This window comes from Lepisosteus oculatus, chromosome 12 (assembly GCF_040954835.1).
Source record: "Lepisosteus oculatus isolate fLepOcu1 chromosome 12, fLepOcu1.hap2, whole genome shotgun sequence".
NCBI lineage: Eukaryota > Metazoa > Chordata > Actinopteri > Semionotiformes > Lepisosteidae > Lepisosteus > Lepisosteus oculatus.
Genome location: NC_090707.1, coordinates 15,131,024 through 15,147,970, shown reverse-complemented (window position 1 = coordinate 15,147,970; position 16,947 = coordinate 15,131,024). Strand labels below are relative to the sequence as shown.

The 16,947-nt window shown below is 35.1% G+C and overlaps 1 protein-coding gene across 6 annotated transcripts in view; it reads right to left on the bottom strand.

Moving 5' to 3' along the window:
- Positions 1-501: 501 nt before the first annotated feature.
- scn1laa (sodium channel, voltage-gated, type I-like, alpha) overlaps positions 502-16,947 on the bottom strand; it is an 83,106-nt gene continuing 66,660 nt past the window's right edge. For all 6 annotated transcript variants that reach the window (XM_069196547.1, XM_069196549.1, XM_069196544.1 and 3 more), the window contains 7 exons: positions 16,794-16,916; positions 13,928-14,200; positions 11,801-11,854; positions 10,136-10,273; positions 9,096-9,200; positions 6,639-6,909; positions 502-6,399 (listed from right to left, as the gene is read on the bottom strand). In XM_069196547.1, the coding sequence (XP_069052648.1) occupies positions 5,207-6,399; positions 6,639-6,909; positions 9,096-9,200; positions 10,136-10,273; positions 11,801-11,854; positions 13,928-14,200; positions 16,794-16,916 (2,157 nt within the window). In that variant the 3' untranslated portion in view covers positions 502-5,206. The remainder of the gene's footprint in view (positions 6,400-6,638; positions 6,910-9,095; positions 9,201-10,135; positions 10,274-11,800; positions 11,855-13,927; positions 14,201-16,793; positions 16,917-16,947) is intronic.

Genomic DNA, 16,947 nt, shown 5'->3' with positions numbered 1-16,947 from the left:
CAAAGGAACAAGTAATAGGTTTATTCCATGCTGAAAAGGCCTGGAAGGCCTAAAGAAGGCTCTATGGCTGAAACATTGTGTTTTATTTCTTATTTTCTTCAGCATGGAATAAACCTATTACTTGTTCCTTTAGTGATCAATGACAACTAATGACCAGGCAGAAATGTCTTGCTCTAGATAAGCTCTGACTCTGTATAAAAGAAGAATCATGGTCCAAATGACTGGACCCAATACTCAAGTCATTCTTGTTTCAAACTTCTTCAAACATTCAGTTTATGATTCTTGAATTACGAGGCCTTACATGTCACCTCTGATACAAAAGGGATATTCATTTTTACTTAAATCATATAGTAACTTATGATGTTGAATTAAATTATTGTCATCAATAAATTGTTTATGGTTCATTTTTGTATACAACACTATTAATTTGTTTTCTTAAACATATGTTATACTTTAAAAAATTCAATATAATTATTCAAAATAAATTTCAAAATTCAGATGTTGTGGTATAAAATATTTTTATGATATTTCAAGAACAGTACATTTTACAAGTGAATAATATTTAAGTATTGGGAGCAATATTGCAAAATCTCTTCACTATGACCCACACCAGTCAAAGTCAAAGACAGATTATTGACTCTTCAAAATTAATATTATCCAGCATCTAAGTTAGTTGGGTTAAATTTGCAACTGCATTGCACACAGACAGTCTTGGTCTATTAACATAACATAGTATTAAACGTGAAAGTGTTGTTCAGAAATCTGTGAGAATTCACTTTTTCACTTTATATCAATCTTTTAAAAAAAAGCCATAAGAATAGAAATTTGATTGAACAGGATTTGAAAAATGAAAAAAAAAATCAAGATAAAGAAATCATGTTTAAATGCTGAACAATCTCATAAAATAATTTGTTTATGGACAAAGGCAAACAGACTAGTAGACATACAGTAGATACAAACAAAAGCTGACAGATCGATTGACAAGGACAGGTCAATTGGTAAGTAGATTTCCCTCCTCCAGAGGGTGTAAAATAAGAAACATATAACACCAAACAACCAGAAAAGGAGGCAGAGGCAGAAGTATGACAGCACTGTAGACAACACAGAATATAAAAAGTACAGTATATACACATTCATTTTCCACTAAAAAGTTGATAGGTTGAGCAGGTTTGGTCTTTGCTTCTTGTACCTCCTATTTTTAATCAATTATTATTAATTACACATTATAGGAGAAACATTTACTATTGTATCACAGTTATGAAGTGCATGATAATAAATCTTTATACTGTACATTATAGTTTCCATGTAAGTAGGATTGTAGTCTACATCTAGGGCACAATTTGTAGCCATGTGCTTAGTAGCAATATAGCTCTGTAACCGTCCTCCAACACATTAATTTCAATGTACCGCTGTGAAGATGGATGACGTATCTAAGCAAAATTTGTCTTGACTCATTCTATGAAAGCTGAGAACAACATGCATATGAATAAGATTTCAGAAAGGTTAACAGCTTGAAAGATGAATCATTTTGCTTGAATTTCAAAGAAGCATTAAAATAGCCAATACCAGTTTTATTTAGGACTTTTTTAGTTACACGTATGCACCATTTTCTTTTATTTGTTGTTAGAATTTTAAACTTTTGTTCTGGAATACTGATACCTAAAGTTTAGGTAGCGCCTATCCAACATTTTCAGAAAATATGGGCATATTCAGTAATTAAGAGGGTAGTTGAGATAAGTGCATCAAACCAAAGCCATATTATATTTTAACCCTTCTCTTGATAACTTTTTAATGTTTGGCTAGTATTTAATATATCTAAGTTCTTCATTGTTTTGGTCTTACTATGAACAATTAGACATAAACTGTTTCTACCTCATTGAAATTGTGTATAACAAAATGATTCAATCCAGTTTTGAAGCAGTGCATTCTATTATGAACTACAAATATGTAATGGAGGAATCAGCATGGCGAGAACATCTGACGGAATGAGAATTTATAAATGGTGTGACATAAGATTTTAGGGTCCTACTCTTTGCATAAACAGCATTAACAGAAAAATTGCAATCTATTTTATTGTGTTATAAACGTACATTATATTTTATAATAAATTTGACAGAACCACGGTAAACATCTGAGCAACATGAGCATATTTCCTGTACCTATTTAGATAACTTTGGAATAGACACAGGAAATAATATTACACAAAAAAAACCAAAAAGAAATATATAACATAATCACATCACTGAAGGTATCATAACCTTTAAAATAAAAATTTGAAAATATTTATGTGTATTAAAATCTAAAAAAAACTAGAAATTGTCTTGAATATATCTCATCTAACTGATTTTGAGCTGAAATGTGTTTTCTTGTTTTTCTGAAGTGTTTAAACTTGAACAAAAAAGTACCCTTCATCTGAAAAAATGCAATGGTCCACACTATTTTAATTTAATCTATTATCATTTTGCTACTGAAGGATATACTGTAGCTCTACAGTTTAAAAGCAGTTTCTTCAGTTTGCTTCTGTAAATGGTTAAGATATGCTATGTTAACCTGGGACACAGTGAGGTTTAGGATCCTCTTTTTGTGTTGGGGTTAATATAAATTTAAAAAAATAATCATGCTCAATACATGAGTATGACATACAGTATTTTCTTTGACTTGATGGAATACCATGGTACTGTTTAGTAAATCCTTACCTCATGTAACATACTTAAATCTTTATTAATAACATTTTATATTGACAAATTTCAACATAGTATATACGTGAATACACAGAAATGTTTTGTTGGTTTTAACCATTTTATTGAATATAACCCATTATGCATCATTAAGCAAACATACCTTACTTAAATAGCAGAGACCAATACAGAAAAAGTGGTGCTACATTAAACATATAGTTTGTGTTAATGTGCTGTACGCAATGTGATGAATGGTGTTGAGCTGTAAGACAAAGAAAATATAAACAAATTGCTAAGACATACCTGAGGTACAATAAAAATGTAGTTTTTATTCTTTTGGCTTTTTAAAATTTTACCATTAGTTAAGGTAATAGCATTATCCTGCATGCAGTTCACTAATACACTACAAGCATAATAAAAGATGGCATCTACTGAATGTCTGCTTGTGTAAGTAAACCAAAAATAATATATATAATATATATTTATGTTAAACAAGTTCATTACTATGCTCTTCTGTGAAAAAAAATGGTGGACCCTTATTCCATTTACAGTAGTTCTCAGTGCAGAATGAACCATTTTACAAGAACAAATAAATTAAAATAAATAGAAATGTAAACAAATGCAGGAAAGAATCAAGGACTGGTGAAGAGACTTCCTCCTTGACACCTCCATTTTCAGGCAGTGCTATTGAATCATATAATAGGCTCATCTATGCTCCATCTTTGAATATCACTATGCAGAAGCAGGTAAACTGTGGTCCCATTTTACAAAAACAAAATTGTACATATCAAAAGCAATGTGCAAAAAGTTAAAAAAAAATCTATACCTCCCCATGTATTGTTTTCTCTGGGGATGAAAAAGTGCTATGGATCAAAAGTAATAAAAGTGGCTGTTATGTTGACCTCAAGCCCATATTTTAATAGCATATTTTATATACAAAAACGTTGAAAAATAAATAAAATGAATTATATTACAATATTTATATTAACATTGAGTGAACTCTAACCACTTACAATTTTCGCAGCTTAAGCAGAGTGTGTCGTGTTCTATCTTTTCTGCCTTTTCTATACAAAAGACGATATCCGTTTTTGAAAAATAAAAACGTTAACAGAAGCATTTCTTTTTTTGTTGAAAAAAAGAAAGAAAAACTATTTTAAGAGAAGCAACAAACTATTGCTTAATGACATGGAGAGATGAGATTCTGTTGAGCAATTTATGTTTTGCCACCAATATATGGCTTCCCAAATCTGAAGACTTTTCAACAGAGGAAGAAACATAGCGTAGGCAATATAACATGCATCAAGGACAGCCTTCAAACTACTTATGATATAGAATATAGCGTGTTACCTGTCATAAGCTTGCAGACTAGCCTGGGTGGTACATATTTGAAGCAATAGACACTCTGCCAAGAAAACCTGCTTGCTCAAACATGCACCACAGAGAAATTAACTATTTACATCACAGAGGGATTTCATTTCATTCATTCGAAACGTTGTCTTGCGGAGAACTGAAGATGTCTAAACAATACTGTGGGAGTTAAGGATCTATATTTATTGTACTGTATTCCTGGACAAAGAAAAATATCTTTGGGTCAATTTGAAAGTAAAAAAGGAATGTAGGGTTGGGAGTGGATGGGCATTTTTGTTTTTCTCCCAGTCTTTGAGAAATGGAAAATAAAAGGTTGCTGATATTCATTCAACCCATTTCCTCTCAGCTTACAAGTGGGTTAAAAAGGGAGTAGAATAGGCACATACAAATGTCTGGTGTTACCAAAACATGATTAAGAAGCACCTCAAAATATTGAGAACCACCCTGAAACACTGACATGGATAAAATATACTTTTTTTTTCTTTTTTGATGACTGAATGATCCTTCATGCATGATTATGAGTGCACATGCTTCCATGCAAAAAAAGTGTATGTGTTTCAAGACATTGGTAAACACTTTTTTGTTGTTGTTTCTGGTCCTCTTACCATTAAAGCAGTACATAAACCCCCACCCTATCAACATAAAACCCTTTTACAAAAATAGTCACATATAGAATAAATAACCTATGAATTAAAAACAATGAAATTAAAACAGATTTTGTAAAAACAATAAAAAATATGGCAGTTGGAATGCAAGACACTGGGTGAAGTAGAAATAGAAGAAATAGTTATACTAAAGTGTTTTAGGTTTCAGCAACACTCAAAACAAACAAAAAAATGTTTTCTGGTCCCTTTAACTGGCCCCTACAGTGCGAGTAGCCGTTTTACTCTCCCATTAAGCAGTGTCAGCTGGTAGTAAGAACAGCAACCTCCCGTTTAGGTATTTGACTCCCCTCTGCCATTTAGAGTCACAGTCTCCTGACGAGGGTCACTGCCTTATATTAGGCACTGACCTTAAATAGTTTAGTAAGCACTGTCAGTTTGGCATAGATCTCCACACAAAACGGAGTCCAGTTGACACAAATAGGTCACCTTCAAAGGCTGTAAACAATTTGTCATATAAATGGACTTTTTTAAGTTTGCATTTTTTATTTTGTTTTTTTACTTTTTATGCTCCCTGACATCTTTGCCCTTATCTTCTTTCTCTCTCTTGTCTTTCTCATATTTGTCTTTGTCGGGTTTTGTTACACTGTCATAAGAAGGTGGGGAAGCTGTAGAAGGTGTCATGTCTGTTTTCTCAGTGGTTGAGTTTTCGTTATATTTGTCTATTACCATTTCTTCTTTGTCCAGTATGTGTACTCCAACTTTGTTTTGTTCTTTGTACATAAAAGAGGCCTGCTTAACGGTTCGCCTCATGAGATATCGCCTGAATGCTCTCTGAATGATAACGGCAGACACATCCTCTTGCTTTCGACGAAGGGTTGTCGTGATGGGCTCATAAGAGACCTTGGATGGATTTGATGCCATAAAGCGTTCTTCCATTTGTCCGCGCAGTGCGTCCATTTCTCCACCTTCTCCCAACACTCGTTTTGTGAAAGCAAACAAAATATCAAGGCAGTGAATGCGTTCCCCACTGACCATCGGCAAGTCCATTGCAATAAGCTGGATTTTGTTTGGCTTTGGTACACGAAGTGGAGGCTCCAAAGCATCGGCAAAATCAGATAGTTTAGCATACTCCATGAACTGAGTGGCATCGGGATCGAATTTCTCCCACACCTCATAGAACATTTCGAAATCATCCTCGCTCAGAGGCTCAGCGCTTTCCTCCGTGGCAACGCTGAAGTTTTCTAGGATGATTGCAATGTACATGTTTACTACGATTAGAAAAGATATGATGATGTAGCTGACAAAGAAAAAAATCCCCACAGAAGGGTTCCCACAATCACCTTTCACAGAGCTGCCAGGATGGTCTTTCTCACTGTCGCAGTCAGGTGCCCTGCTGTTAAGTATTGGGGCCAGTAATCCATCCCAGCCAGCCGACGTTGTAATTTGAAATAAACAGATCATGCTGTTGCCAAAGGTTTCAAAGTTGAACATGTCATCAATACCAGCTTCCTTTTTGACATAGGCAAAATTTGACATGCCAAAAATGGCATAGATAAACATTACTAAGAAGAGCAGTAGACCAATGTTGAACAAGGCAGGAAGTGACATCATCAAGGCAAAAAGAAGTGTGCGGATTCCTTTGGCACCCTTTATGAGCCGAAGGATGCGTCCAATTCGTGCAAGTCTGATGACTCTGAATAAAGTTGGTGAGACGAAATACTTTTCAATAATGTCTGCAAGAAACATGCCTGTGGGAAATTTAAAAAGAAAGAAAGAAAATTGGAATAAGACTTGGGGAAAACAATGTCGCTAAAATCTACTTTGATATCAATGCTGTCAGTGGTAAGTGCTTTATAACTAAAGATGTTTAAAATTACGTTTTGAAACATTTACACAAAAAGAAGAAAATTGCCACGAAAAACATAATTAATCTTTAGAGCTGTCAAAGACAATTTTAAAATATTTTGTTACTCAAAAACATACATACCGACTATTGAAAGAATGACAACAACAAAGTCAAAAATGTTCCAACCAATGGTGAAGTAATAATGCCGAAGTGAAATCAACTTCAGTACACATTCTCCAGTGAAAAGGACAATAAATACAAGGTTAATCCAGTAGAGAATATTTTCCATGTCTTTAGACTGGTCATCAGTTTCCACCATCATGGTAACCATGTTAAGGCAAATGAGAATCATAATGGTGATATCAAAGGCTTGCTTTGTGACCACGTCAAAGACGCATCCTTGGAACTTGTTCTATAAGAAAAGCACACAATATTAGATATTTTAAAATTAAAATCTATGTATTTTTTGCTTTTAGAGATGTCATGTTATATAGTTAATTCTAATTCAATTATAAAGTTAAAAGATTTTCTTTTGTAAACAACAACAATAATAAACCTATTTTATATAGCACCTTTAAAAGTTGCTTGTCAAAGCACTTTACAGGAAAAGTAAAACAAAATAAAATTAAAGAATACAAAGACAGGAGCTAACAAAATAAGCACAAATAAAAACAAGAGATTAGAAATACAGCAGTTGGTTGAAGATGCAGTGAACAGATACCGATACCAATTAAATAAAAGCCTTTCCGAAGAAGAAGGTAGAAGATTTTCAGTCTTGATTTTAATGCACTCAGGTAGGTGACTCTCTAATATCCTTGTGGACAGACTTTTTTTAAGCTTTGGTTCATAGCAAGAGAAGGCCCTGTTACCCACAGAGTGTAAACGAGCTTGGGGGACATACAGATAAGAAGACCAGAGTCAGAAGAACGAAGATTACAAGGTGGGGAGTAGGAAAGATAATAAATCAGATCGGTACTGAGTTGCCAAGCCATGTTGAGCCCTGTAGGTGAGCATGGGGATTTTGAAGTCGACACAAAACCTGATAGGAAGCCAGTGCAAGGATTCCAGGACAAGAGTAATGTGATCACCTGCACGCGACCTGATCAGGATTCTAGCTGCCATACTGAAATTTGTTCAGTGTGGATTTAGATCCCCCAGCAAACAGGGCATTGCAGTAATCAGGTCTAGAAAAGATGAATGTGTTGACCAACTTTTGTGCTACAGTCAGAGGCAACATAAGACATACTGTAGTCTGGCAATATTTCTGAGATGGAAGAATAATAGCACAATATTTTGCATAAGGGTCAAACGTCAAGCCCAGAACAACTATCACCCCCAAATTCTTCAATTTAAATTGAAATTCAAGTACAGTGCCATGCAAAGATTAGGTTACAGCACTGGCTTTACATAGTTAATGGGAGGTACCAAGAAGCAATACTTCAGTCTTGCCACCATTTCAATTAAGGAAATCTTGAGTCATCCAGATTTTCATGTCAGAGATTAAAATAGGGAATGGGGAAACAGCTATTTCAGTGTTGGGTTTAGTATGGACATAGAATTGAGTATCATCAGCACAGAAATTATCATTCAGATCATGAGATTTTAATATCTGACCAAGTGGGAACATGTAAATGATTAAAAGTGGGAGGGGCATATCGAGTCCTGAGGAACACCAGACTTAATGAACCCACTTTCAGAACTGAAACTTCCAAGAGAGACACTTTCGATGATCAGTAAGGTAAGAGTTAAACTATTTAAGAGCAGTGTCAGAAAATTCAAATATAGTCTCAAGATGAGAACGTAAGATGTTATGATTGACGTTGTCAAAAGCACTGAGGTCTAAGAAAAGAAGATCGTTAGTGCCTTTAATCAGGGCAGCTTCTGTGCTATGTAATTGTCTGAAACCAGATTGGAAGGTTTCCAAGAGGTTATTTGCAATCAGATGGTTATTTATTTGAATTGCAACATCACATTCTAAACTTTGTGCAAGAAAAGATAGGTTGGATGACAGAAAATCAAAATTAATTCTGTTTTTAAGTGATTTAATGAACCGGTCTTCATTGATGATACAGATTAAAGAACAATGTAGTGTAGAAAGCAGTATGAAGTAGTCTGCAGATTAGAAAGCAACTGTCATTATTTCAAAGTTCTATATGTCCAAGGAAGACTTTAAATTTACAAGAAGCTATGAATTTTGTAGAAGTGGATTAAGACTTAAGATATGCAGTATTATTTCATGATCTTAAGGTTAACTGGAAGGCTTTTCATGAGAAAAGAAGATAATAGTAGTTACAGTATAGGAAAGATAGCAGATTGAGTGAGTCAGAGGCAACAGCCATGCAAGAACAGACAGGTGCCTCTCTCACATTCACTGGTAGAGATTCGAGGTGAAACTTAAAGCAAACCAATGGAGCACTTACTGTACCATATTTAACTTTCCCTACTCAAACAGTAAAGGGTTTGTATTAAAACATATACAGATGACATAGGACTTAGTGATGATATCAATGAGAGTGATTATCATATGTGATTTTAGAGGTATAAAAGTGTTAACTATATAGTTGTTACATCTTTTACACTGAGAAAAACAATACCTACCGCAGGCCTGGGGATAGGCTTTTGTGGTTTCTTTGATCCAAGCTTCTTCATTGCATTGTAATATTTTTTCTGTTCCTCTGTCATGAAGATATCCTGACCTCCAAAGTAATGGACCAAAACAAAACTGGTTACAACCTAGTGCATTTTTATTTTCAAAATAAAATGCTGGTCTTTAGTAATTACACATATCCTGAAAAGCTAAGAAAAGTACCTCAAGGTAATTTTTACTAATAACATGATGATAAAGACCTTTTGTATGAATCCCTGACACATTACTGCACAGCAAATGCCTGACTATGTGACTCTTGGACCTGAAACTGCTGAGTCAGATACCTGTTCATGCAAATCACTGTGTAATATGGCCTGAAGTCATGTCAGCACTGAAATGTTATAAAAGGCATTTTTTCCGCTACACGGACTCAGCCAGTCTTACAAAGCATTCATGCTCATTACATGCAGATATGCTGCTTAAAGGAATAAATTGTGCCTTGTACACTTTTCTTTTTTTACTTCTTCCCTATTTCAAGTCATTTTGTGTGTATGTTTCTTCACGATCCACAATTTTTATTCTGGGCAATTATGTAACTGTGTCAATGATCTATGGCAACAAAAGCTGATCCTTAGGAAACTCTGGAAGGCTCAAAAGGGGTGTGGGAGTATATACAAAAATCATTTCTGTCTTCAGTGCACTATTTTTCGCCAATGGGCCTTGTACTATAGCTATAAGAACAGAAATAGCTATACTGTATGTGATATATCATATGTAATATGTACAGTAATATGCAATAATAATTTCAACTAATCTATGCATCCCTTTTTGATCCACTGGTCCAGAAATGGTTATAGCTTGGCTTAAATAATGAAAATAAGCAAGCATATATTAATTGCTCCTTTAAGTTACTGTATATTCAACACCGTGTTTGTCATTTTTTGGTCTAAGTTACAAAACATTCCCTAGATTTGTCTGATATGATACATTAAGGAAAAATAAACAGACAATGCCTAATTTTCATGTTGTTTATCAAGTTCAAAATACTTATCTTTTTCTTTTGTTGATTGAAGTTGTCGATAATGACACCAATGAACAGGTTTAATGTGAAAAAGGAACCAAAGATGATGAATATAACGAAGTACAAGTACATGTAAAGGTTTACTTCATAATCTGGTTGATCTTCCAGCTGAAAGGGAAATTAAAAAGCTATTATTTAATGCATATATAGAACAATATATCAGACAGAAAGTTTCTCAACACACAACATAGTCTTTTCATCTTAGCTTTTTAGTATGAAAGACTGCATTATAAAATGATTAAATAAACAGGGCTAAATTATTAAAGTAATGTATGAAGGGCAACTTTCATTTAATAAACATTAGGCCAAACTCACTTTTTATACAGAAGATTTTTATACTGAGAACTAGACTGAATTATGGTATAGCAAATTTAGGAAAGAATGCAGTTTTTACTTTAGTTAATTCTTACTTTTAATATTGCAAAAACAAAAAAAATGTCTCCTAATGCTTTTTTCATCTAATAAAGTGAAGAAATGAGCTGGGCAATCCATATGCTGAGAACTGCGGCATTTGACTTAGGATTGGAAAAACACAGCCTATTACAAGCTAAACAGTATCGCAATACCATGCTGATCAAATAAAATAAGATAAGACTGTGACTGACTAATGAAACCCCCAAACCCTAGAATTTCAGCACAAACTGTTGTTTCAAATATGATTATACTTTTTTGATACCCATTGGCTGACTGAATAAATCAATTCATCCGTTCATTTTCTAGCCAGGCTATTCAACTCAGGGTAGCAGGGGAGCTGGAGGCCATTCTGCCAGTGAGCCTGGTCAGTACCTGGATGGGAGACCTCCTGGAAGTAACCAAGGTTGCTGCTGGAAAAGGTGTTAGTGGGGCCAGCAGGGGGCGCTCACCCTGCGGCTCATGTGGGTCCTAATGCCCCAGTATAGTGACGGGGACACTATACTGTAAACAGGCGCCGTCTTTCGGATGAGACGTAAAACCGAGGTCCTGACTCTCTGTGGTCATTAAAAATCCCAGGGTGTTTCTCGAAAAGAGTAGGGGTGTAACCCAGGCGCCCTGGCCAAATTTCCCATTGGCCTTTATCAATCATGGCCTCCTAACAATCCCCCTCTATGAATTGGCTTCATTACTCTGCTCTCCTCCCCACTGATAGCTGATGTGTGGTGAGCGATCTGGCGCACTATGGCTGCCGTCGCATCATCCAGGTGGGGCTACACATTGGTGGTGGTGGAGGGGAGTCCCCATTACCTGTAAAGCGCTTTGAGTGGAGTGTCCAGAAAAACGCTATATAAGTGTAAGCAATTATTATTATTATTATTATTATTATCATCACAGGGCACACACAACCACTCCCACAGTAGGGACAATCTTCCCAGACGCTATTTAACCTACCAGTATGGACATTAGGAAGAAACAGGAGCACCCAGAGGAAACCCATGCTAACACAGGGAGAACATACAAACCCCAATCAGGTACTATGGCACCCCAGGTTCGTAATTGAACACAGGGCCCTGATTCTGTGAGGCAGCAAAACTAACCACTGCGCCACCAGTAGGCCCGACTGATTCAATCATTTCTAGTTATTTATTATAGATTTAAGCCTGTCTGCTTAGCTCACCAAAGAGAAAAAGTGATCACAAGACTATCATTTTAAAAACTTACATCCCGTGAATCCACAGCAGCATACATAATATCCATCCATCCTTTAAATGTAGCCTGTAAACAGATGACAGTCAGTTTGTAAACCATTTGTTCTTATATTGCACGAGAATCATTTTCAAAAGAAACCCCAAAAGAGACAGCATTTAAAATGTAGAACATGATAACAGAAAAGATTATACATTTCCTTGATGATTTTTCTTTCTAGATCTGTAACATCAAAAGCTGTGTAATACAATTGCAATTCAAAGTTAGGTACCATGGTTACATGTTTATTCAATTATTCTATACGGTGAAAAAGGTGAATTATGAGTTCTAATGATGGCTTAATGAACCAACAAAGAAAACAATGGTCACTTGATGTTCAATGATTGTATTTATTTCTTGCTGAATCCAATTTTTGTTGAAACTACCTTACCTGTAGAGAACATTTACTAAATCAAACTTATTTTACTTGTACTAATTGTAAAATGTCCTATTGATCTCATTGTGCCCTTTAATTTATATCTAATATTGTGCTTTCACCAACAGCTCAGATGTGTGCCATGTTATATACAGTACAGTATATACTGTATAACATTATATTATATTAACATTATAACACTGTATTCACAGCCATCATAAAAAACACCTCTCATCAGCTAAATGGGACTGTTATTAGGCAGCAGAGCACTTTTAGTAACAGACTGCTCCAGCTATGGTGTTCAAGGGAATGTTCCCGCAGGTCCTTCCTCCCGGCGGCTCTCAGGGTGTATAACACTGCCCTATCCTAGGACTGCTCATCTATGGACAGCATGTTGCACTATTGTACTTTTTGGACACTGCATTAATATACTGTTTAAACTGTGGTACTTTCAATCTGTATATGCCTATGCGCATTTTGCACATATTTTATTGTTTTACAGTGACTATGAGCATATTTTGCACATACCTAACTCTATATATTTTATTTTGTATTGCTGTACTTATTTTATTTTAATTTTTAGTCTATTCTGATGTCTGTTTTTGCTTGTCTTGGGCTGGGCTCACCTCAGTTTCCCTTCGGGATCAATAAAGTCTTATCTATCTATAACTATATATATATAATTTACTTTAATGGTGTATTAGATTAGACTCAAACACAATATTTATCTGCATTCTCTAGAATGACAATAACGTATAATACATTTCACCATTTTCTTTCACCATTTCTAAGTATGAGTCCCTTGATTATATGCCAATGCAAAACAAAGTAATCCTTGGCTTTGAAAAAAGGAAATATGTGAGATGTAAAACAACTACACTTTTTAAAATAAAAAAAATAGCAAAGCAGTTTCATATCCACAGTTCATCCTGCTGTTTAAGCATACATATGCAGAGCCAAACTCTTAAAATGTTGCCAAAAGCTTGAAATTTAAAGTAGCATAGTCATCCAGCTCCAGGCTACACTCATCTACATAAATACTTTTCATGAGAAATAACACAAACCCAAGGCTAGCATGCCATTTGAGCTAACCAGTGATTACTGCATAACTCAACAGCCATAACAGCGTTGCAAAACACTGTGAACTACACTCAAGGTGCACCTTCCAACCTGACTACAGTAGATGTAACAGCCATAGGCAACACATACTATATCACTGAACCAAATATTTTCCCACACTTTTTGCTGTTTGAAAGAGATCTTCACACCTCAGCCATAGGCTAGAAGTACGATCTTCCTGTCCACTGCTCTGTAGTCTGCACTTAATCTCTAGAGGGTAAATACAGTCCTCAACCCTATATTATTATTAAAAATTGTTGTTTGGCCATTATAAATCGAGCTATAGAAAACTATACTGTAGATACAGCAAAACATTCACTCAATTACAAATACAAAACAGAATCAATATGAAAAATATCGGTACCATTGCAAAATAAATAATGCAAAAGAAAGATACAAAAGTCAAAGTGGAATAAAAGGATGGTGACATTTGTGTGGTATTGAGCCATATGGGATGTGTACACACCATACATGCAAATTACAGCCAAATACAGACTCCTCTTTTCATCTCTCAGAGTGGTAGAATATTACTTTTATGGTGCATACTGGCTACACTATGACTAGCATGGTACTCAATGCTGCAGAATGTATTGTAAACCACCGCTTACCACTTGTAGCAAAGCTAGGTAGCCAGCTCCCACATTGTCAAAGTTGATCTTTACATTCTTCCACCGACTACCGTTCCCAAGTTTCAAACAATCTGACATGTTGTTTACAACGTTGACAAGGAACCGTTCATCCGTTGTGGTGTTCACACAATGATAGTACTTGCCAGCAAAGAGATTCACACCCATTATACTGAAGATGAGCCAGAAAATAAGACACACAAGGAGCACGTTCATGATGGATGGAATTGCTCCAATAAGAGCATTGACAACCACCTAGAATAAATGCAGTAAGGGGAAAAAAAAGAGGCCAACGTTATTATAAAGGTTACATATTACAGAAAATGCATCTGACTACAATAATATCTCGGCTGGTAAAAGAGGGAAAAGTAATCAACAGCTAACATACATGTCAATCTCAACATAAGGGTAGGAAACACTACAAGGAAAAGAGAAGGAATGATATTTTTGCGGGGCACACGAAATCACAGTAACAGATGTTTCAACAACTGCAATGTAAAGACAAAAAGGGGAAAAAAACCTTTTAGAAGCACGATGAAGTCACAAAATTGTGTTTACTGTAAATGAAAAGAAAAAACAAATAACAAATAAAAACCGTTAAAAACACAGTACATTCAGAAAGAACACAAAAACACAATACAATAGTAAGCCTGATCAAGTCAAACAGTGAAAACGTTTTTTTTTGTTCATGCATATGCAATAATCCAAAGGCTATCATATGTAGAAGAACAATTATCATGGAGCTTCTGAACATCTAGTATATCACTGAGCAGATATTTCTTTTAAAAAGGTATGAAGTACTGTAGGTAATGACGACAAGAGAATTGTCACATAATTCAAACAAACATTGTATCGTGGCATAACAAAGTTCATTCTAACTCTGTCCTTCAGATGAGACATAAAACTGAGGTCCTCTGTGGTCATTAAAAATCCCAGGGCGTTTCTCAAAAAGAGTAGGGGTATAACCCCGGCGTCCTGGCCAAATTTCCCATTGCCCTTACCAATCATGGCCTCCTAATAATCCCCATCTATGAATTGGCTTCATTACTCTGCTCTCCTCCCCACTGATAGCTAATGTGTGGTGAGCTTTCTGGCACACTATGGCTGCTGTCGCATCATCCAGGTGGATGCTGCACATTGGTAGTGGTGGAGGGGAGTCCCCATTACCTGTAAAGCGTTTTGAGTGGTCCAGAAAAGCGCTATATAAGTGTAAGCAATTATTATTATAATAATTACATTAATTCACAAACAAATTCAGAGGAGTCATTGTACATAAACCATTAGATAAGAATTATCATCAAATTTCTCTATATTTTCAATCTTATGTCTATGGAAATAGAAACATTTACGACTGCTCAAGGGATGACATTAGTTTTTACTATCAGCTATCTACTCGGGCGTAAACTTCAGCAGAGGAAAAGAACCGACTATCATATCATATATTCAAGTCTGATGTACAGTATTGACTTTAGCCTGTACAGTATCACCTTTAATTAAAGCAAAGATCCTGTATAATCCTTTCTAAATTTTAATACTGTATGTTTCTTCGGTATACATTACAGTATACTGCATGTAATTATTCTACTAAGAAAGGTTACCCTTGTCACATTCTTTCAGTTGCTCAATACTGTGGAATAATCTCCCAGACCAGATTATAAATATTACAGATTTTGATTTTAGTAAGATGGTGCTTTCAAATAAAAAATGTTCTTGTATACATTGCAAGTTTCTGTGTTTAAATTTGTTCCTTATTGTTTTTGTATGTGTCTTGTTTTATACTAAAGCACTTTGAGATAATGTATCAAGAAAAGCATCTTATAAAGATTACTAATCAATTACCTAAATGTAACATTTTTAACATAATTTGTTTCAGTCAATATTAACATAGAATAACAAAAGCTGTAAGAATTAAATTTAGTCCATTGCTTCCAGTAATTCTATCATTCTTAATTGGGCTGGGTGGCTGTTTGGATATTATGTTTTATTTGGTTGTTTTTTCAAAATTAATAAAAGAAAGCCACATTTTCTTTTAGTGACTGCTTGGCAAAGCTATCAGACTTCTGCTGGCAGTCTGATAGCTGTTAGCTACAGTATGCTGTGGGTAAGGAAGAGAAACCCCCATTCACTGAGTGTGCTTTCATGGATCAATAAACCTAAAGGTCATTCCTCTGAAAGAGCCTGTTTAGCTTCACAGTTGCCAATGCATGTGATTAGTGGGGGCAGGGAGATTGACCGAAGGTCTGTGTTTGCCTGGCTGCTCTCTTATCTTTGGAGTGAATCTGAAGAACCTAAGAAAAACTAAAATATAGAAAAATTAAGAAAGTCTATAAGAGTAATAGTAATAGTTAATAGTTATAACACTAATAATGCTAATAATCTATATAGTATATGAAACAAACATCAGCAAGCTCAAAAATCCTAATGAAACCTTTACATTAAAACAGTACGTAGAGCTAGTAAAAGATGCAAAAGCAAAAGGAATGAAATGGAATGGAAAACGTACAGTACTCCGCACAGGGAAGAAGCTTTAGATAGATTCTATTTACATGCAATAATAAATGTGTGGGTGCAAAAAGGATACTTTTTTAGAAAAAAAGCATTATGATTTTGAATCTTAGAAACTTCAAGGAGGTATTTCTTTTCTAAATCTATTGCTTAATAAAATATTCCCATTTCTATTTTCAATATACTGTACATGTATGAAGACAAACCCTGTCATATCCACGACAAATGTTCATACAGTAACTCGCTCATGAATTTGCTCATTGATATAGTGTACTCTTGCTTAGTTTGCAGTGATGTAAATCAATAGGCATGCAACAGTCGAAATGTTTTTGACACATCTTACCCTCATCCCCTCAAACCGTGACAGTGCCCTTAGAGGTCTCAGTGCTCTTAATGTCCTCAAGGATTTAATGGCAGTTAATTCTGAGTAGCCCAAAGCATTAGCTACTAAGCTGACCAAAGACACCTGCATGACGTGACAGCAAAAAAAAAAGCAA